This window comes from Diachasma alloeum, unplaced genomic scaffold (genome assembly GCF_001412515.2).
Source record: "Diachasma alloeum isolate Michigan unplaced genomic scaffold, Dall2.0 Dall_scaffold_00200, whole genome shotgun sequence".
In the NCBI taxonomy this organism is placed as follows: Eukaryota; Metazoa; Arthropoda; class Insecta; order Hymenoptera; family Braconidae; genus Diachasma; species Diachasma alloeum.
This window is the reverse complement of record NW_021680365.1, coordinates 314,184-337,929: the sequence shown is the minus strand read 5'-3', so window position 1 is coordinate 337,929 and position 23,746 is coordinate 314,184. Positions and strand designations below refer to the sequence as shown.

General features: G+C 34.0%; 1 protein-coding gene across 4 annotated transcripts in view; it reads left to right on the top strand.

Annotated features, from left to right (window-relative positions):
- LOC107035769 (fasciclin-3) overlaps positions 1-23,746 on the top strand; it is a 325,662-nt gene that overhangs the window by 299,282 nt on the left and 2,634 nt on the right. The window contains exons 2-9 of one of the 4 annotated variants that reach the window (XM_015253343.1): positions 5,047-5,367; positions 7,001-7,132; positions 7,219-7,401; positions 8,141-8,325; positions 9,777-9,918; positions 10,146-10,196; positions 12,440-12,553; positions 21,438-21,468. In XM_015253343.1, the coding sequence (XP_015108829.1) occupies positions 5,047-5,367; positions 7,001-7,132; positions 7,219-7,401; positions 8,141-8,325; positions 9,777-9,918; positions 10,146-10,196; positions 12,440-12,553; positions 21,438-21,468 (1,159 nt within the window). Of the gene's footprint in view, positions 1-5,046; positions 5,368-7,000; positions 7,133-7,218; positions 7,402-8,140; positions 8,326-9,776; positions 9,919-10,145; positions 10,197-12,439; positions 12,554-15,747; positions 16,462-21,437; positions 21,469-23,746 lie in introns of those variants that run through there. The other 3 variants (XM_015253345.1, XM_015253344.1, XM_015253347.1) reach the window with 3 other exon arrangements.

Genomic DNA, 23,746 nt, shown 5'->3' with positions numbered 1-23,746 from the left:
TTTTGACAGTTCTGACTAGCCCGGCGCTTAAATAGTTGGAATCAACGTTCACTCGGCTAAAAAATTCAATTTTGGCGAAAGTCGACTTTCCCTCTGGAAAAACAGAAAATCTGACTCTATGGCTCGGGGTGAAAAAAAAAATTTTATTTCGACTTTTGTCGCGCCTTCGGGGGTTTCATTGGCATCAGAATTGTTAGAAAATACAAAATCAACTTTCACTTGGCGAAAAAATTCAATTTTGGCAAAAATCGACTTTCACCCTTGATCCACGTGAAAATCAAAATTTTTTTTCCCCTTTTCTGTCACCTCCGAGGGTTCATTGGCATCAGGGGGTCAATAAATACAGAATCGACGTTCACTATTTTTTATTTAAACCCCGCCTGCAAACGGGGAGATGAGGTTGGCTAAAATATATTCTGCAACCCTGTCTCCTCGTTGGCTACAAATTTCAACCCTCCGCATACATGCCTTCCCCTTCACCCGCTCGTAAAATCCCGCGGTCTCGGTAGCATAGAGGAGGACTTCTCAGGACCGAAAATAACTGAGGATTCGAAAGGTCTCTGGAAAAGTACGTAGCAGAACTGATTAGGACTTACCAGGTCCATCTAGGTCTGGAGAGATCTTGAAAGACCTGCGTACGTCCAATCAGAACCAAATCCTCGACTCGGGAATATCTTGAGTGTCCAACCCATGCAACATCTCGATCAAAGTTCACACGGTCACGTTTTTTCCCTAAGCATAATGTTACAAGAAGTAACAGTATGCTTAGGCAGAGGGAAGTGATTTTCAGAAATTAATTTCTCACTAGAATGCCGCGATGGAAGGACTAAGATTATTACTAACGTGCGGCTCAAATATGAACCTGACATATGAGGCAATATCAAAATTATGGTGAATAATGCGAGTTTTGGGCTAAACATCCTTAACACGGGATCTTAGCGGAATTTAAAAAAAAATAAAAATCGACAAAAGCCGTAATTTTCCTGAAACTTCGCATTTGAGTGGAGTTTTCATTGAAAAGCATGAAAAAATAATCCCAGTGGCCTAGGAGAGTTGTTTGCCCACCCCGCCATAAAAACCTTAATACTCCCGACAGAAGTATTCTCTCAACAAAAAATTCTGAAAAATAAAGAACATAATTTCTTAAGATTCATCCGTTTATATCCTATCGCTGTGATTTACGTGAATCGTTTTGGCCCAGCGCCTTCTCCAGGCTAACTCGATAATCCCGCGTCTGATCGAGAGGACTACGAATATATATTTCCAATTCAATTTTGCCATGCCCCCCCGATCACCCATACATTTTCCCCCGAATCATATTCAATAGGGATAAAATATCCAGCTCTCGATGATCCTCGTCTCCTTAGAATCGCTTTAAAAAATTAATGTAACACATTATTATCTAAAACCAGAAAATAGTTCATTGGATTTTCACGGTGTCGAGAGAGGCCGCGCCTTTTAAGCGAGACCAGGCATCGGGAGAGGAACGTTGACGGGATGTAAGTGCCTTTGCGCCTCTCGGCTTCTGCCGTAAACGGTTTTCCTCACCGAAGATGACATTCAAATTGGGTTATGCAAAATTGATTTTACATGGAATAAGTCTTGCTCGTTGCTGTCTAGTAGACATATCGATTGTTGGTGGAGATGAAAATAACAGTACAGGTATAAAAAAAATATTCTTGAATGCAGATCAACACTTTTTTCAAATATTTTTATAACAATAGCATTGAAGCAATGATAAAATAATGCGAAATATTCGGATATTCAGGGCACTGGAAAAATCTGTTTTTCAAATTAAAACGTTGAAATTTATTTCAAGACATTCGAAATTTCTGTCATCACGAGGTTAGCCGATGAAGAAAATTAAATTGAGACGTCCTGAAGGCACTTTTACAACATAAATGTGAATTATCAACTTCCGACTCGCAAAAGAGAATTGAATACCATTCTCTGAAACATGAATAAACGAATCATAATTGGCCAAATCATTTAGGTCAGAGGAAAATAGAATAATTCTTCTTTCTTAATATTGCGTTTTGTAAGGTTTTCTTCGAACAAAGTTGATTAGAATTAATAGCTAGAATTATGAGATTATCTCACATTTTTTACGTTAAGGATAGGAGAATCTGAATGCAATATAGTGAAAATGATGACCGATTTTTTCACTTTGAACAAATAACATTAATATCCAAATACAAAATTTCTGATATGAATAAAAAGAAGCTGTGACTCAATATTCGAAATGAAGTTTTAATTTTTAATTTGGTGCTGATAACACGAGATGACAATATTCTAAGCACGGAATTATGTTGATGAGATGAACAACAGATTAATTGAATTACCGTGTGAACTAACTAAAAATTGATAACAGTGTGGGCACGCACTTTTACCAGAGTATCAACAAACATTGAATTCCAGAAATTCACACTCTANAATTGGATTGTATTATGATTAAAATCTTATTCAGTGAGCATAGGAATGAGAACACGAGCAAATGATTTATTGTAATATGAAAATTTAACAGCTGCTAAATTGGGACATATGATTCTCATCGGTCGTATTGCTTTCTGCAGTGAGAATGATTATAAACAATTAATTAAAAAGGAATCAACACGGCCCTAGTGAAATAATAGATTATATTACAATATTCCCAAACAATCATTGAAAACGCGAAATGAAAAAAAATACCTCCCGCGTAAAAGAAGTATTGAGGTTAATTAACGTTTACTCTCCAAGCCTCATCTCAATTGAATTATATTACAGCACCCAGGAGAATAATAGCGTTACAACGACCTTGTTTTCGCCCGGCATTGCCGCTGGAACCGTGTAATTAGGGGAAAAGAGAGGGTGCGAGGGGATCGTTTAAGGGTGAAAGAGAGGTGAATAGCAATTTGTTGAATCAACGAAAAATTTCCCTCGGCCCCAAATCGCCGTCCCTGCGGAGCCCACCGCCCGAATAACATGATACCGTGCCAGAACTCGATGTTACGGTACTGCATAAATCACGAATTGGTTTTAACGAACAAATGGCGATCTAGGACGATGTGGGGGAGGTGTTTGATTCCATTCTCGTTATAAATAATTATTACCGATGAACATGGGACTGGGATTCGTCCGTTGATCGTGTCATTTACTGCCACTTTGATGTGCAGTTGGGGAAATAATTAGAACGGTGGCTCTTTTTTTTGTAATTGTTGACCGACAATACGGTTCAGCATTATTTAAAATGATCTAGACGGTTGTGCACGGGAATTATGAGATAGATAAATAAATACCATCTTGATGCGGCGTTTTAATTAGTCGATAAGACACATATTTGTGCCTAATGCCTTAATTTGAGACGTCTTGAGGACGCTATTGCTTCCGAATGGAAGCTTTGTAACCTTCCAAAGGTTTTCTCCAATTGTTCGCTAATGAACGCATGGAATTGAATCGTTCGTAAAATTTAATTCATCCATGAGTTTTTTCAATCTTCGAATTTTTTTGAAAATCTGGCAAAATTAGTTGAAAAGAAATATTATTCAATTTAATAAAATGAAATAAACAATGAATTACACATGATAGCAGGAAATTATGTACAAAATAACCATTAGGAAGGATATTGCTAATTACAATTATTAAATACAAGGGCGATTTCCCAATTGTTTTACAGTATAGCAAAACAATTCAATTATCGATAATTAAACATGAATGTTCATTACTCCACTGGAAAAATTTTTCCGTTCGATAATTTAATTCCACGATTACCTGAATTTTTCAGTATTTTTTTTTCAAACTCTTCTCTCCGCATAGGGTAATTATTCTCGAGTACAACGACAGTTGTTCCCCGAGTTTCTCCTCCATCCCCATGTGCAATATGCCCTCGTTACGCCCAGTCCCAATGGCCTTGTGCAATAGACCAAGAAAGAAGAACAACAGAGAAAGAGAGAAAGCAATACGAGAGTTTGTGCTAGCAAAGGCCTCCGGTAAGACCAACGCCTCCAACTGTCGTACGGAATAACGCCCACTTCCCACCTATATATTTATTCAGTGATGTCTCACGTGACTCTGGAGTACGTTCTGGGTGCTCACGGAGCTTTAATAAACCAACTCCCTTACGTTTTTACGTGTCGTAAATCTCACGCCCAGAAGTAGGTGCATCATTTCATTTTCGTGAAACGAGAAAACACGAGTTCCCTCTCAAGACGGGAAAATCCATCGGGGTTTTTCTTCATTGCATCATGGCTTTTTCATTTTTATTGAAAAATCTTGCACCACCTGTCGGTCGGGTGAGGGAAATCTCGGGTGATTTATCTTGTATTTACATGGATTCAGACGGATTTCGGTGTTGTTAGGTGTACTTTTGGGGGAAGAAGAGATTTGTGATACACCGTTGAAATTTTTGGCGCAAATTTTCCGTACACTGCTTGGAAATTTTGATTACATTATAGTTCAACTGAAACTTCAAGGATTTTGAGAAATTCAATGAAAACTTTATATCTAGATTGAATTATCCCTTGGAAATTAATAGGCATCAGCGAAATTTGGGTGAATTTATTCTTGATTCTTGATTTTTTTAAATAAAATGACAGTTCCGCGTGGTTTGGTACTTTGGGTATTTTTTCTCCAGTGAAATGCTTTTCTACTTTTGCAGTCGAAAATCGGAACTGAAATATAAAAATCGAGAATTAAAATCCAATTAATAACTTTCGGGAATTGGGGAATTGGAGAAAAATTTTCTCTCTGAAAAACATTCAATTTTATATAACTACTCCCTTAATTTGGTATGATCAGCTCCTGAAAAAGCGAAAAGTTCAATTTTCCCGACACAATTGATCCACTAATTCCCCCCGCGATCACTCGCTGAGACACTCCAATCAATTTTCCCCATCTTCCCTAGAAAACTAGTAATTGACACAGGTGCAGCCGAGTATGACGAATCGGTGGGCTTTACCACTCCGTCCAAAATTTATCGCTCTTCTGATGGATTGACGATTGTTAACATGACACAATTGATGGATCAGCGAAGAAATCACCCCTGATTGTGATTTTTTTTATTTTTCGCAGGATACAATACTCCACTGGTAGAGGTAGAGCCCAAGGAGAAGGCAGTCGTGAAAGTTGGCGATCCACTGAAGGTGAAGTGCAGAATCGGGATGCCTCTGGCGGGATGCAGGGTGGAGATACCTGGCCTACCGCCCATTGTGCTGAAGCCAAATCAACCGTCGGACGACGGCATCAGCTACTATGGAGCAGGACTCCAGAGTGGAGAGTGTGGTGTCACCATTGACCATGTCAAGGATAGTTATCATGGGGACTTCAAATGTGCACTTCATCCTGCGGAAAGTAGGAGTGAGACCATTGGAACACTCAAGATCATCGTTGCCAGTAAGTATTTTATTGACATTCTCCGGATTTTTATGCACCAATTTCGTGAAAAATAAAAATCATACTGATTGCGAGAGAAAATAAAATGTAATGTCACAAAAATAATTTCTTGAGCCGAATATATTATCGTTTGGAACAAGAATTCTGTGAGGTATTGATGACTTGAACATATTTTTCTTCAATCGATGATCTCTTGAAAACTAGTGGATGTAGGAGAAAATGACAAAAGACTTTTTTGTAGGAAATTTTTTCAGCATTAAAAAGTTTCTTCTGACATTTTGCTCTAAACCCCATTAATTAAGAGATAATTACAGTTTTAATACACATGTTGCCGATGTGAAACGTGAAATTTTATATTCTTGTTTGTGATCCGTCAAAAATCATTTTTAAATAAAAGTATCTATTACATTATTCCCCAAATTCAGAGGAATACGACGTAATATCACAAAAATAATTTCTTGAGCCGAATCTATGATCTCTTGAGACCACATCGCTTGGAATAAAAATTCCGTGCAGTTTTGATGACTTGAACATATTTTTCTGAAATCGATGATCTCTTTAAAACTAGTGAATTTCGGAGAAAATGACAAAAGACTTTTTTGTAGGAAATTTTTTCAGCATTAAAAAGTTTCTTTTGACATTTTGCTCTAAACTCCATTAATTAAGAGATAATTACAGTTTTAATACACATGTTGCCGATGTGAAACGTGAAATTTTATATTCTTGTTTGTGATCCGTCAAAAATCATTTTTAAATAACAGTATCTATTACATTATTCCCCAAATTCAGAGAAATACGACGTAATATAACAAAAATAATTTCTTGAGCCGAATCTATGATCTCTTGAGACCACATCGCTTGGAATAAAAATTCCGTGAAGTGTTGATGACTTGGACATATTTTTCTTTAATCAATGATCTCTTGAAAACTAGTGGATTTCGGAGAAAATGACAAAAGACTTTTTTGTAGGAAATTTTTTCGGAATTAAAAAGTTTCTTCTGACATTTTGCTCTAAATCCCATTAATTAAAAGATAATTACAGTTTTAATACACATGTTGCCGATCTGAAACGTGAAATTTTATATTCTTGTTTGTGATCCGCCAAAAAGCATTTTTAAACAAAAGTATTACATTATCCCCCAAATTCACTAATTATTATTCAGAGAAAAATGACGCAATATCACAAAAAACTAAGTTCTTGAGTCAAATTTAATCTCTTTTTTTGTCGTTTTATCAATATTATCTCTGTCGTGAAATGGTGAACTAGGATAAGTGCAATTTTTGTCGAAAAAAAAATTTCTGGCCAAATCGCTTGCACAAATTGTTGAGAAACGATTTAAAAAAAAATCATCTTCTGCAATAAATTATTTTTGCGACATACGATCGTTTTTTCTCTGTCCGCAATCACGTGAAATTTTTTCTCAGAAAGTAAACCCATTTTAGAAAAAATTCCCTTAAAGAATAAGTTTACTTAACTAATTAATTAATTCCCTCGCACAGATTCCTCATTGACAATTCACGCACAAGAAGTTTATCATCATTCAAAGTAACAATACATTTCCAAACTCCCCGAGAAACCCCAAACCCTCGTATTATTTTAATGAATGCATAAATGTTCGAATGAACTTTGCAGAGCCACCGCCAAACAGGCCGGAGCTCATCCTGAGTCAGGCACCAGGCGAGAGATACAAGAAGGGAGACAGAATTGAAATGAGCTGCAGCGCCCTGGCTGGACGACCCAGTGCCACCGTCAGCCTCTTCCTCGGTAAGTTCCACACTTCAGTCAAGCAGTCACACCGAAAGTTTAATTTCAAGACGTCAAGCGTCTAATTCAATCCGATTTCCTTCCAGACAATGAGACACTCTCACGAGACAATTCACGTTTCGGTTACAACACAAATGAGGACTCGATGTCCGTGGTTAATGCAACTCGCATCCTTGATTGGAGTGATAATGGAAAATACGTTCGGTGTGTGGCTGACCACATTGCCTTGGATAAACCTATGGAAGTTCACAGGCAACTGCAAGTTTTGTGTAAGTAGATCAATTGAATATATTCTTCGTGATTGACCGTCTGATCGAAAACTATTGCAATATTTTATTTTAGTGTTTACAATGATTCAGTTATTAATTGATCAATTAATATTAGATTTTTATTTTAATCATCAACTATTTTATCAATACATAAATTTTTTTGGCTGAAATGTCTGGTGAAACTTAAGGGAATTCCATCATTAAAAAATCAAAAGTCAATGGAAACAGAGAATTTTAACTCAATTATTTCTCGAAAATTGACAGAATTTAGCAAAACTCAGTTAAATAAAATCTGAATTTTCCATTTTTTGAAAATTCAAGTGATTTAACATTAGATATTGATTTTACATCATGAAAATATCTTATCAATACACCGCTAACGATTTTTGGATGAAATTTGAAGGAATTTTGTTACTCAAAAATCAATATTTCATGCCAAAATCAATGGAAACTAAACTTTATTTCAATTATTCCTCGAAAATTGATAGAAATCAGGCCAATTCAAGTGAATTTGGAAAATCTCATCTTCCTACTGTCAACAAAATTTAGAATTCCATCGAATTTTCAGGGAAATCCTTAATTCCATGATTTTTTCCCCTATAAATCTCCTTTTATTTTTATCTCACAGTGTATAAGAAGAAATATAACAAAGTTATAATCACAAATTATACAAAATTCCCGAAAAGTCTTTTCCTGATGAAAATTAAAATTATCGTCACTATTTTTTCAACAATTTCAGTCCCACCCCAGGAGCAGCCAACAATCGAACGTTTCGGCTACGTAATCGGCCGCCCAGGGATCATAAACGCAACAGTTTACGCAAATCCAAAGCCCAATTTCGTCTGGAAAGTGGGTGATGAAGAAATAACCGAAGGAAGAACTGATCAAAGTCAACGTCTGCAGACCACAACAGCAAGGGAAACGGTAAATGCATGCAGCGGGCTAATTCGCGATTCCCGAAGGAAATTACGTATTCCTGGGGGCAATTTAATAGAGAAATTTATCTCTTACGGTATTCGGTAACAGTTGTAGAAGGGAAACAAACGCAAAATGCAATAATTCCTTGGCTCTGGAGTGCATCCAGCTTGGAGTCCTCAATTTAGGGGGACTTTGTGCTGGGGCACAAGTGAATCGTTGTAATTTGAGTTTTGTTGGAAGTCCTTTGACTGGGGAAAAGGCCGAATTTAAACTGGAGTGGAGTCTTTGGTGCATTCAATTCAATGTCGTTTTAGTTTTGTACATCTGGAGATTTGGAAGGTTGAAGTGAGGGTGGATAATGAAATTTTCACTTTTGCCAAGTACAGAGAGAAAAACAATGATGAATAGTATTGAGTATTCATTAATTTCTTCGTGCTTGTTAGAAACACTTTTTGTTAAAAACGTTTTTCGACCGAACTTTTAAAAGTGCCATTATGTCTTAATCAATGGGGTTTAGAGCAAAATGTCAAAAAGGAAATTTTAAAGATAAGGAAATTTCCCAAAAAAAAGTTCTTTGACATTTTCTCTTAAAGCCACTAGTTTGGGCTTCCGAATGGCGCAAATTTAAGTTTTTGTGTTATGTATCTTTTTTTCTTCATTTTTTATAGAGTTTAGTAAGCTCTATTCATTGACACCAATTCAAATTCAGTTTTTCATATGGATTCGAAGAAATGGATATTTTTCCAAAATTGATTTTTCAACGATCACTCAAAAAATTGTCATTAAAATGGAATTAGTTATGACTCAAAAATTGATAACAATACCCTCTTGATTATATCAGAATACGATGGGGGTCGCACAATTCGTTGTTGAGTTACAGCACATTGTTTATGCGATTTGAAAGAGAAAATCGGTTTTTTCATGATTCCTGAAAGAATCATCAGTAATAGCAATTAAATCAGGGCTTGAACAATATATTCCAATGCCTTCTTAATCAAGTTGAAAAATAATGAGAACAGCATCATTGCTTATCAAGTTACACAATACCGTCATGAGCTTTTTATATCAAAATCTCTATCTCTGTTAAACTCAGGTACTAGTCTATTATGTTGAATACTTATTCATATTGATTCATGGTCCCGACTAACTTCAAACCCGGACTGAAAACGAATTCGAGCCTTGAGAGGGTCTCAATGTAGAATTATTTGACAGAACGAAATAATACGCAGAATTTTGATGACATTCAAACTGATGATAGTACTATGACATGAAAAAAGAGAAGAAGAGAATAGTGAAAGAAGAATTTACAAAAAGAGAACCCACTCGAAACAATAACTGTACCCATTTTATTTTTAAAAAATGCCATTATTCACTTGCTAAGATATAATCAAGTGAAAAAAAAATTTTTAATTCCATATTTGACATTTCATTGATCAATTGTTTTTATATATTTGCAGAAACCAGGACAGTGGTATGTGGAGTTGAAAATCGACAGTGTCCAAAAGACCGACACCGAGAAATTTTACGTTCTGGAAGCACGAAATCCCGAAGGCACAACAAAATACCACTTCCGACTCTCCACATCGCCTGAACCCGAAGGTAATTTATCCACTTTTTTTGTACAAATTCATCAGAAATCTGTGTGAAGTGCTTTGTAAAATTACCATAAAAACACGTACACTAGCGAATATTTTTCATTCACAAACTACTCCATCACCATCAACACGCTATATCAGCATTAACTCAGTGATCACGTGACGTCACGAATTTTCATTTTTGTTAAATTGTCTAACGGCTAAATATCTTCACCGCATGCTCTCACGCAGGAGCGCTCGTACACCTCTATGGTAAGCTCTCCGACATTTCGCACGCACTAGGTAAATGTTCTTTTTTTAATATTTCAAATCAGAGAAATAGTAGAATGGAATAAAAGATTAATTGTGCGTAAAACCAAATGTTCCCTACACTGTTTGAAAATTTTCGGCTGAAATTACAGGTGCACTTCTTTGAAATCATTATCAGATTACCAATTCGGCGAATTTCTTTATTGAAAATTGAAAATTTTATGGAAAAATCAGTGAAAGAGAAGTTTTTATTCCCTTATTCTATGGAAATTAATTTAAATGAGAGAAATTCAAGTAAATTGCAGAATTCTTGAAGAAAAAAAATTGTAATTCCATTGAATTTTCCGTGAATTTGGAAGTTTTTTAGAGCTTGTTCATGATATATCAATTTTATTCTAACAGTGTAGGACCCACGACCTTTTGGTTCTAAGCACGTGATATGGGATTGAGTGCACAGTGTATGACATTCACAATATGCAAAATCTCATTTAAATATTCGTCATTCCATAATTCAAGTTCTGCAATCCCCCAATGATATCAGAGGGGAATTATTCCAAAATTCAGTGGCTCAGGGGTAAAATCCTGGTATTATTACTGTGCCCTCATACCCATAATCGGATACTGCGGACAGAATCCCTGAAAAGATGAAAAGGGAAAATGGAGAATAAACTCATTAAAAAGTTACTTGTCATTCAGAAAACTCGATGAGAATCTGCATCTCAGTTTTAACAGAAAAAAAAAGTTGATACGATGAAATTATTCAGATGAAAAAGTTTCAATGGCTTTAGTGAATTCATCGCTTATATGGTAGATATTATTGGTATTAACATTTATGGGAATTTTAATCGCCTTCGGTTGTGATAAAATTGCAGTGGAAGTGGACAAATCCAAATGGATTTTATCTGTTTTTTTTTATTTATAAATCTGTTGAGATGAAATTAAAAATTTTATATTTTTGTTAATTGGCTGTATCATACAAGCGCTTTATTCTAGGGGGAATAGTCATAACAATTTTTTTGTAGAGCAGAGAATTTTCTACAAAAAATGTTATTTGAGATTTTTCCCTAAAATCATTCATTTTCGATGTAAAAAAGAAATTAAAATAGAAAATGTGGATTTTGATTATGAGGTTGTTCCACTTCAGATTTCATTTCATAATAATATTTTCATTTCATGAAATACAAGCACGAAAATATTTCATCGAAAAACTTAGCAAATCCGTTAGAAAATTCTTTCAGTTTTTCAGCGCGATTTCTTCAAGAGAAATGTTTACTGAATGAAAATTTAGGAGAGAAATCAATAGAATTTGATTTTTCTGTACACTATATTTTATTGGAATGTTCTCTATCCAAAAAGAATGAAGTGAAAACAATTTAGAAAATAGTGTTTTTATCGAACACTTTCCTTTCCAAAAAAATCAATATCTCAAATCGAAAATGAGAACTCGAACGAATGGAGAAAATAAGGCGGTTTTCATGAGTACAATCGTCTTGCGTCTCATGTTCATGAAGCCCCCCTAACAAACAAAAGAGAATTGAATATCATTCTATGAAACATGAATAAACGAATCATAATTGTCCAAATCATTTAGGTCAGAGGAAAATAGAATAATTCTAGTTTCTTAATATTGCGTTTACTAAGGTTTTCTTCGAACAAAGTCGATTAGAATTAATAGCTAGAATTATGAGATTATCTCACATTTTTGACGTTAAGGATAGGAGAATCTGAATGCAATAAAGTGAAAATGATGATCGATTTTTTCACTTTGAACAAATAATATTATTATCCAAATACAAAATTTCTGATGTGAATAAAAAGAAGCTGTGACTCAATATTCCAAATCAAGTTTTAATTTTTAATTTGGTGCTGAAAACACGAGATGACAATATTCTAAGCACGGAATTATATTGATGAGATGAACAACAGATTAATTGAATTAGCGTGTAAACTAACTAAAAATTGATAACCGTGTGGGCACGCACTTTTACCAGAGTATCAACAAATATTGAATTCCAGAAGTTCACACTCTAAAGTGTGTTCTAGAAGGAATTGAATTGTAATCAGTCAGCATAGGAATTAGGACATGAACAAATCATTTATTGTAGTATGAAAATTTAACAGCTGATAAATTGGGACTTATGATTCTCATCGGTCGTGTTGCTTTTTGTCTGTATAATCATCTCGAAGATTCATATCCATCACAAAATTCCATTCGATGTTTATTCATCCACATTAATATTTCCCTCAAATATCTGACGTATCATTATTTCCCCCAGGTTTTGATCTCGACGCGGGCTTCATAATTGGAATCGTCGTCGGAATTTTGGTGCTCCTCCTTCTCATTTCCCTCATTATTTTTGCCCGCGCGACTGGTCGTTGGTGCTTCGCAGGTGAGTCTCATCACAACAATAATAATTAAAAATATTTTTAATTTCATTTAAAACCGAAAAGAGAGAAAAAATCCCTTCCAATTATCCCCCAACAGTTACCCCAGAACGATCCCCCGAGCATTATCCTGCCTCTAAAAAAATACGTTTGGAAAAGTCAGTCGAGCCAATTCCCACAAAAAAAATCAAAACATCCACATGTAAAATCCCCCACAGCAGTAAAAAAATCCAAGCACTCCCTCAAAAAAAATCGCGTTGATTACCAGAAATGAGAAAAAAAATTAACGGTCATCATTATTTTGGTAAGTCATGTGTGAACAAAAAAAAACAAATACTGTCTTGTATGTTGTGCGGCTACAACGAAAATAGGACAGCATGCAAGTCGGGCCAAGTAAAGATTACGGAGACACGACACCATAAACCATGCGTATCCGTACTCTAGGCATGAAACTGTCCAGGGGTAAGTCAGCCTCGACAGACGAAGATGAAAAGATACCCATTGCGTCACTCACATCACAAAGTTCGTCATTCATTCCCTGGAAATTTATATTTTATCACGGAAATCCCTCAGTCATTTTCATGTTCATAAAGAGACTAATGATTTCCTAATTATAATTGAGGGGGATGGGCCCCGGGAAAAAAACTTTTTCTGTTTTTCGAGGACAAAGTTTTGAAAATCAAAATGATTAAATTGGTCTCTCGTCGCTGGAAGTTGGAGATTTGAATTCTTCATAACCGAAAATTCAACGTTAGAAATGCCACACGATTACATTTTTAAAATATTTTAATAACAATTGAATTTGAATTGTCACTGTTGTGAACGTAAATTCAAATCAATATTAAATCGTTCATGAAATTTTTTATTCATCGGAATTTCGATGAATTTTAATGACAGCTTGAATTCTCAAATCCATCGTGAGAAGTAAACATCACATCTAATTCAATTCCTCAATAGATTGAGAATAAGAACAATAATTGCCTGAATTTTTACAATCCACTGCAACTTCACTGAACATTCCAGAAATCAACCGATTTTTCAATAACAACATATTTGCAAAATTCGCGTACATCAGTCGCTGTTAAAAATTTTATGATTTTTCATTTTAAACTCTAGAAATAGTTTTTTTAATGCGATCACCAATTTTTGCTCCTTAATTCTAAATAAAAAATGGGGGAGAAAATGCATTCTTTAATTTACACCTTTTTCGGAAATTTTTATCGATATCTCAAGCAGTTTTCTCTTGTTCAAATGTTATTATATACTTTATTTATGAACGTCAACTTCGTATTTAATGGTTCTCATGCATTTACCGAGGAGGGATTATTAGTAATAATAATTAACAGTAATCCCTCCTCGGTGCTGTAGTTAAGAGGGCCCCTCAGTAATCCAGATATCACTAGAATATAATTCCTCTCTAAAATCCGAATTGGTCCATTTTTGTGTACTATTTCCATTACTTATCCGTCATTTTTACGGAAAATCACTCATTCTAATTGACATTCATACAAAATTTTTAAAATAAAGTTGACCCATTAAATTTTACTTTTCGGTTGCCAAATTTACTTTAAAATGCATCTCCTCTTCCATTTTTGATAATCAAGAAGCGAAATTTGGTAATTATATCCAAAAAACTATTTAAAAATTCATACGTTGGGGATTTTTACCAACTTGAATTTTCAGTTACGAAAAATTAACAGCTCTAATTTTAATTCCTGAAGAAAAATCCTGTATAAAGCACAAAAAATAGTGCTTTCAAAATTTTTTCCTCGAAAAACGAAAAAGTTCTCTTCCCGGGGTGACCCGCCCCTTGATAATATTTTTTTCATGAAAAAAAAAATCAATTGCAAAGAGTTTTGGATAAATATTAAAAGTATTCATTCGAAACTCTGGCGTAATCATCATTTTGAAAAGCATTAATTAATTCGTTGACATTCATAATTTCATTAGTTTCCAGACCCGACAATTTTAATAATTTCCATGTCATTCCCCACCCTGCATGGAGACTAGTATTCCTTCCAGTGCTATCTACACTAAAGAAATAGAACTTTAGATTCAAATTTATCGACCCGCATGGAAACATTGTTGCATGCATCGAGCAGTCCCCGCTTTCCCTAGACTAGACTTTCATTAAAGGAGGAATCGTATGAGGAATAGCCGAAGAATCCACCACGAGCTGTTGTTATTCGTTGTGTTTCAAAATTAATAAATGTGACAAGCAACCCTTAACGATCGGCGAAGGCAAGTGTGGTTGAGTTCTCAGACGATGAAATTCATCGGTATCATGATAAAAATCCACTCATCGCATTCCGTTTGTATAAATTATTCGCGAAAATGCCTTTCACGAAATGCATTTTCATGAATCAGTTGCAGCTCGAGCATGTGAATACTCTTCCATCGCTTACCAGTATCGATGTTCATCACTGTTGGATACACTGTTAGAAAAAAAAATTGAAATTTCATGGATTGTTGTCTAGTCAGTTTCAATAGAGTGACATTAAACTCGATTTGGGGTGGGAAAAATTATGAAATTCCTGATTTTACTGAAAATTCAAGGGAATCCAGAATTTTTGAGGCACAGGAAGACGAAAATTCCCAACCTACTTAAATTTTGAATCAGAACCTGAATATTTAGCACGAAATTGCACCAGGACTTACAATACCCAGATTTTTCCATAAAATCTCCAATTATCAACGGCGAAATTCCTTGAAATTTCAGTGCATGGGAATTGCATCCAAACTTCTCCAACAGTGTATTTTTATAATTGTCGTAAGCTAGAAAAATCGAATATAACCCACAGCCACACGAAAACCACTCAAAATCATCAAAACTACCTGCTCACAATTGTCCTTCAAGTAGAAATGACTGGGGCAGAATGGACACTTCGCAATTTCTCAAAAAGTCAAAAATTCATTGAAGTTCCCACCAAATTTCCCGCTTCCCTCTCCCTCTGTGCTAAATTTCCAGCCTTACAAACATAAAAAAAACATCAAACGTATCCATTTTGCCCCACGCTCCCCCATATTAACATTTCGCATGAAACCTCCGACTGCATCACGCTCACAACGACTTCCACACCAGCAAAATCACGAAAAAGTAGAGAAAAACTAGAAAAAAAATGGATAAAACCACAAATTCACGCAATTATCACTTGACACACGCATTTGCCTTGACCGATGGTGGCGTTGCTTGTTGCAGCGAGACGTCGCGGTGACGAGGAGGCTGCAGGTGGAGCGGGTGCAGGAAGTGAAGCCCACATAACACCAGGTGACGACGATGATGAGCACGAGGATCCGCACATTATCGATGAGAAAATACCCCACGGCCAGGAGAATCCCATCCACGCGAGCACCGAATACGTCAACGGACGCAACGACATTAAGGATGTACAGAGGAAGGACGAGAAGACAGACACACCAGTGTAAATGATTAAAACTATAAATTTGAAAGAGTTCCCAGCCCCTCACTGTCATCGCACTCGCCACTGAGCAATTTTTATTAGCAACGGAGTGCGCTGAAGATCATTCTCACTTTTTTTTTCCAATTGAGACGACTCCGGAGACTAGAGAATTATGATAGGTTTAATGATGCCATCGTGCACTGGCTGATTCGGTGATGAAGGATCAGGGGTGCAGGGTGGCCAGTAGGATAATGGAAGAATGTACACTGGGAGGATGGTAATCGAGCAGTAGATAGATACTCGGTATGGTCAGACATGTTAATCAGGAGTTACTGCAGTTTAAAGAGTAATCAAATACTTTTTTTATTCAATTGTGAGGCTAATGTGGCAGCTGTTCTTACTTGCAGGTGTGAAAAAGTTTAGTTGATAAAGGGAGTGGAGTTTTATTGAAAAATTCCATTTGTTTTTCAGGGAATCCAGGGGTGAAGTGGTAAAACGGTTTAAGATGTTCACTATTGGGCAGTTTTCAATGGATATCTCTGGATCTAAGGCAGATAGGAAAATTTTTGTCATTACATTTTTTGTAGAGCGGATTGAGGTCTACAAAAAAGGTTATTACAAAAATTTCTCTATCTCCCGTATTTTCGGAGATATTCCTCGAAAACAAAGCTGAGAGCCACGTCGACTTGAATCGTTTTACCGTCTCGCTATTGAATTATCTTGATTATTATACAACTTTAACGTGGTATTTTGTTGAGAGATATTTGATGGTTTTTATATAGTATTTCAATTTTTTTATCGTTATAAAATTCAAGAAGAAAAATTTGGAAAATTTATAAACAAAAATTCTTAGAGGGAAAATGAAAAAAACGTGAGTTTTATAGAAAAATAAATATTTACACTTTTTTATGAGCACATATCTGTCTAAAAACACATGGGAGAGTTGCATAATTTTTTATTGAATTGACATTTAAAAAAATAGAATTTTTTAATAGAATTGATGTAGACATCCAATAGGGATTGGAGTTCTATCAGAATTCTATTGAAAACTTCAATTTTTTTCGTCAATTCTATCGAAGATTATTCAACTTTACCATGACATTTTTTTCCATAATAAAATCCAAGAAAAAAACTTGGAAAATTCATCCCCAAGAATTCTTTTCTAAAAAATCTCAACAAAATGAGTTGTTTAAAAACCAACATCTCCACACGTTTTCCTCTGAACAAATATCTATTTAAAATCTCGCGAGAGAGTTGCCTAATCTTTAATAAAATTATTGCAAAAAGCACATACAATTTTTCAATAGAATTTTTACAGACATTAACAGAAATTGACTACATTTTCTCGAAGAAAACACGACGTTTTTTCAATTAAATTTTTTCACGCATGTACACGTGTTGGATTTATCTGAGCCATCGCTATTAACTATTAGTTTCCTACTGAATTTCCCTTGCCAATGGCATCTCCGAGCCTCCGTGTGATCTAGTGTTACATGTCACTGAGAATTTCGATGTTTTCAAGTACGAAATTCTCGAACATTCCTTCCATTCGTTCTATCCAGCACTTCGTCTTATGTTCACTTTTGCCTTTAGTTTTTTGTTCACTGTAGGTTTTAAGGGTTTCTGGGCACCAGATTTCGATGAAATTTAATTGAATCTCTTTAGTTCGCACTATGCCTTAACTAAATTACTCCATCTCCCGACGAATGTCGCGATTTATTTTTATTTCTTAGGAGTATATACCATTTATTCTTTAACGTGTGTTTAAATAGTTTAATATTTATTTTTCGTGATGAAAAAAGTAATGGTTTCGTAGTATCATTTGTAATACGTTTTCTACCGAATTTTTGATAGCTGAATCACTTATGACTGGTAAAAATATCAGGCCTTTTCCTTTTAAATCATTGAACAAATTTTGTATGTCTTTGTAATGTACTTGAGGATACTTGTCGACGAAAATACAATACATTCCACAACGTAACGAAGTAGAGTTGAATTTTTCATTTTTAATACACTTACGCTCCCCCTCAGTGGTTAACTCCTGAATTTTATTGTGATTGCTCTGTTATATTCGTTATAACACATGCACGCAATCCCAACAAATACGGAAGTCATAATTAGCATAACACGTTCATTCTTCTAATGAACATAAATGATGATGAATTACCGTTATCAATGGAGTAATAAGACTCAATTGTAATAAATTAATCAGTGAATTTTTTACACACGCCAATTTTTCGATGACAATTCATTACGAATTTATCATATTAAGAAATTTCCACTTTATTACTTCGACAATAATCATCATTTGTACTTTTGTAAACGTATTTTTAATTGTCATCAACTCGAAGTCGATTAATGGAGGCTAAAATGGTCGTTCCTCACCAGCAATATTTTTCCAAAATGAATTTATTTAATTAATAGGTGATTCATAAAACTCGGAAATTTAATGGAGGGAATATACACGTTAGATCTCGGACATGAGCTCCTTCTTTTACCTATTCGTCACCCCTTAATTAAAGAAAGATTGCTTAACTCGTCCTGTCAAATTCCCCATTAACTGCGTGTTGTATATATTAAATATATATAAATAAATATATTATAAATACTGTGGTACGATGGATAAAAACGAAAAAAAAAATGATTAAAAAAATTGAATAAAAATAGTGAATGAAGTATGATAATTATAAATGTGTCGAAGGCACTTGGCTTGCAATCTATTACTGGCATTCATACCTTGCATTCCAATTGCCCAAGGACCTGTCGTTATTCCATATTTAAACAGAGAAAAAATATTGATTGAACGAAAATACAACAGAGTACAGATGTGAAAATTACGACGATTATTTAAACTGTTGAATTGAATTGAATAATTGTCAACACCTTGAGAGTTTTAAATGTTTCATATATTATAAAAGTAAATGAATAAATCGTCGATGATTTACCATTGTGAAGATATTAGAGGGGAAATGTCATTTGGCAATTTTAAAATAAACGTTGTTTGCAAATTAAGGTTTTGGTACAAATCAGGGCGATGAGAAACGATGATTAAAATAACTTGAAGAAAATTAACGGGTTACGAGGATTTGCGAACAGTCACGTTGGTAAAAATGTTTATGTCCATAATTGTAGAATCACTAAACAATTTTTCAATGTTCCAATATCCGAATTGATGTTAAACTTCTTAACGAAAAAAAAAAAAATTGAGGGGACGAGCTGCATTTTTAAATGAATGAAAGAGAATAGAAACATAATTCATGATAGATAGATCTCTTGATCATAGTACAGGTCCAATGAAACGAAGAATTAAAATTTTAATTGTAACTGAAACAACAGTTGAGAATCACTGCCAAAGGCACCCAAGTGCAGACAGAAGTTTATGATATTCCAAATTTTCACCCCAAAATGTCTTCATTCAGATCTTGCACTTGTGCCGTACAAAATTCTACAATTTTCGAAAATCAATTGAAAAAGTGAAATAACAAGTGAGAAAACCAAAGTGAAAAAATTCACCCCGGGAAAATAACTTTTTCGTTTTGCGAGAAAAAAGGCTTTGTCAGTCTAAATTGTCTCCGGCCACTCGAAATTAGAGAGTTGAATTTTTTTTAGTCGAAAAGTCTACTCAAAAATCCCAAAAGTATTTTTTAAAATTATTTTTTGAATATGATTACAAATTTGCGCTCCTTACTTATAAAAAATGCGGGGGAATCTCGAGAAAAAAATTATATAGAATTATATTACTATTCTATACCATTCTATGTGATGGTGAAATATAGAAAATTTCGGAGAATATAATTTGTGATTATATTCAAAAAACTATTTTAAAAAATACGTTGGGGATTTTTTTAAAGTTGATTTTTGGCTGTCGGAGACGAATTTGACCTCAAAAATCGGATTCCCAAGGAAAAATCACAGATAATAATATTTCAAATTTTTTTTCCTCGAAAAACGAAAAAGATTTTCTCCCACGATGAACTTCCCTAATTTATTCAAAACAATAATAAAAACATTCGAACTCTCACCGAATTTTTGAAATGCAAACATTTTGGGAGTGATAATCACCTAAAATTCGTTGTCACTGTAAAACATTCAGACTTACTCAGCTTGTTGGAGTGGATATTAAATATAAATATAACTAATAAATAAGATCAAAGTAATCCTAAATTGAATTAAAAGAAATATTTCGAAACATGTTTAATGTACAAAGATTCAATCATGGTACATTATCGATATTAATACCACTTATGATTTACTGTATTTTTTCATTAATTGATATTCATTATTTACGTACATTAGTGATTAGTTTTAGCCAACCATAATGGTATTTTTTACTTAAAGTTTCTCGATGGTCATGCTTACATAACACCTGTTTATTTACCCAAATTGTGTAAGTGACTCGAATAATCCTTCAGTTAATCGTTTTACGTATGGGGAGTGACTCGCTTTAACTAACGAAAAACATAAATAAATAAATACACGTTTTATGAAAAAAGATGATGGTAGGAAACTCGTACTCGATGGATTATCAATAATACGATTAAAAAAACAAAATGAAAGATTAAGAAGGAAGGAAGCATGATCGTTGGCCATACAATGGAGTATATGATATATATTTATGTTAAAGTAAGTCTAGAAATACTGAAATTTAATTATTCATTGGTAACAGGGAAAAATTTACTGGTTCATTACTTGAAAGTTGCTGTTAATTCGTAATTCTCCGACGTATTTTTTCATGATTATTCACAGATAAAATATTGAGATTAAAATGTACTCGAGAAACTCGACGTTTTGTTTTCATTTTCATGTGTAAACACAATATTGATTGATTCCTGTCTGAAATTTTGCAACGTTCGGTGGTACTTGTCTGATAATTGCCCTGAAATGTGTATCAGAGGCTCTGACTTTAATTTTTGCAAAACAAATTTTTTTAATTAACAGATATGAATGAAAGACAGATGATACCGAATCCCAATAACTTCAGAATTAATCATGAAGAGAGAACAAAGTTAAAACATTAACGAGTAATTAAAACAAATCGAAAAAAAAAACTAAAAATCCACATTTTGTATCTGTACGTGTAGATACAATTGCAATAGGCAGAAATTTAAAAATGAATTAAAATCAATAATTGTAAGGTTTAAAGTGAAATATTAATATATAATGAATTTTAAACAAAATGATGAAAACAAAACAAATGTATTAAATATAAGTTCACTCATCGCTACGATATTACATTGTAAACTTATTATAGGTATATGATTTTTGAAATAAAAACATTTGTTTTCAATACAATGAATATATTTACTCATTCATTATCATTCACACGACTGACATTCCAAACGATTAGAATGCACTGAAGTCATAAGAACACTCAACAACACCCAAATAACCCAGCCCCAGCCAGAATATTCCACTGAATAATTTTTTTAATGAGAAAATAAAAAAATGAGAGATCCTCAATGTTACTCTGATTTCCATTATTTTACAGGTGGCTCAAGCACGAGGAATATAGGAGAATCGTGAGTATCGGTTCCACAGAAACCGCCCCATTCCCTCCCGCCCTCCACAAAAAAAAACTGCAGTAAAACAACCACAGCTTGTATCCAACGATTTAAATGTTTGATTGAGCACAAGATTTTATTTGAATTCTATTTCGTGCAAGATTAATCTAATAACACATGTTTTATATATTTTTAATTTAATTACGCATTAACAGAATACCCTAGGCACCATTAACGCGCAACATTGAATTAGTTTTTACGTTGAGGATGTGATGCGTGTCATATTCACAACTGATTTTTTTTTGAGTTGATGGAATTCGTTTTTGAGAATTGAAATTAATTTTTTTAATGAAAAATATATATAATTGTTGTAGAAATGGAAAATGTGTGTTTGAGTGGAGTTTTTAGCCAATCGCAAACCAATTTCGCATTACATCCTCAATAAAAAAAATAGAAAAAAATATAGACGTCGGTTTCCAGAGACATAGGAGATCCGGCAGCGAGCATTAGACTCCTCCGCTTCCACAAACCGAAAACAGGCGATGCCACTAGTGGGCAAAGGCAAGAAAGTATTATGAATTTTTTCTGCTGAAATAGAATCTGCTTGTAGTCCAACCACCATCAGCCTTCGCGTAAAAAACACCGCAAATATCATTTATCGTTTCTTTCGCCGATTGCCAGGCAAAAATTTGTGCTGTTCTGCTTTGTATGTAGCATTGCTCCACTGACAATCCCACGTTTATACAGCGCCAATAAATAATTCATACGCTAATTCACGCGAACGTCGTAAATTAACTTGAGGCACAATGGTTAGAGGGTTGGATTATGTGTATAGACAATACTAATTACGCTTGGTACTGAGTAAACGGAATAATACAAACGTTGTTTCAATGGTAATTGTAGGGAAAATTTCATAATTACCAGATGTCATTTATTCGTGATAACTCAATTGTTACTAGAAAGTTTAATTGTAGAGGAAAATTTCTTTATCAGGATGACACGACAGAGGAAATGCATTTCTTGAAATTAAAATAGATTTTTCAAAATCATAAACTAATTGATATCGATAATCGTTAACAGAATATTAATAAGAAATAGTGTCGTAACTGACCCAATCTATACGTACAGATCAATGATTTAATGAAAAGATTGAAAATAATTTTTTTCAATGAGAAAAATTTTCTTGGAAAAGACAATTTAACAAGATAAATACTCATTATCGGGATGATACATCGGAGGAAATGCACTTTAATCTAAAATTAATTAACATCAATAATTAATACGGAAATGTAGCAGTAATTAGCATTTTTTACATCATCAAACTCATTATTTAATAAAAACATTGAAAATAATTTTCTTAAAATGAAAACAATTGCCTTTAAAAATACATTTTAATGACGGTCTGAAGGAAATACCTTTCAAGAAATTCCGACGGATTTTTTCCAATAAAAAATTAATCATCATCAATTATTAAGAAATTATAGCAGTAATTAAACAATTAAACTAAACAATGAAACCCATCACTTAGTAAAAACATTGAAAATAATTTTCTTCCAATGAAAAAAAAAATCCTTCAACAATACTATTTAATGGAGAAATCACATCAGAATAACCGCTCTCGAAAGAAAGTCTGATTGTACAGGAGAATTAAATTTATCGGGAAGACACCTGGAAGCAAATGGGTTTTAAGAAATTCCGGCTGATTTTTTCTAATAAAAAACTAATTAACATCAATTATTAAGAAATCACAGCAGTAATTAAACAGTCAAACTAAACAATAAAACCCATTACTTATTAAAAACATCAAAAATAATTTTCTTCCAATGAAAAAAAAATCCTATAAAAATACAATTTAACGAGGAAAAAACATCAGAATAACCGTTCTCGAAAACGAGTGATTGTAAAGCAAAATTAAATGTATCGGGATGACACCTCAAAGGAAATACGTTTAATAAAAAATCATAGTAGTAATGGAATTTTTTAAACAATGAAACCCCTTATTTAATAAAAACACTGTAAATATTCGCTTGAAGAATGCAATTTAATGAGGGAATCACATCAGAAGAAATCGTGATTATTCTGATGTGATGTCAGTATTATGCGTTAAACTCGTCAAGTGTCATGTACCATCGCTCTCGAAATTAAAAATTTAATGAATCAATTGATTTCATCCGAACCACAGGAGAAAAAAAAATAACGACAGGAAGAATGAAAAATTGATTCTCGCATCAGTAATTAGAAGCTTCCCGAATATCCAGTGTCACGTTAATTAACCCCAACGTTAATACACTGGCTT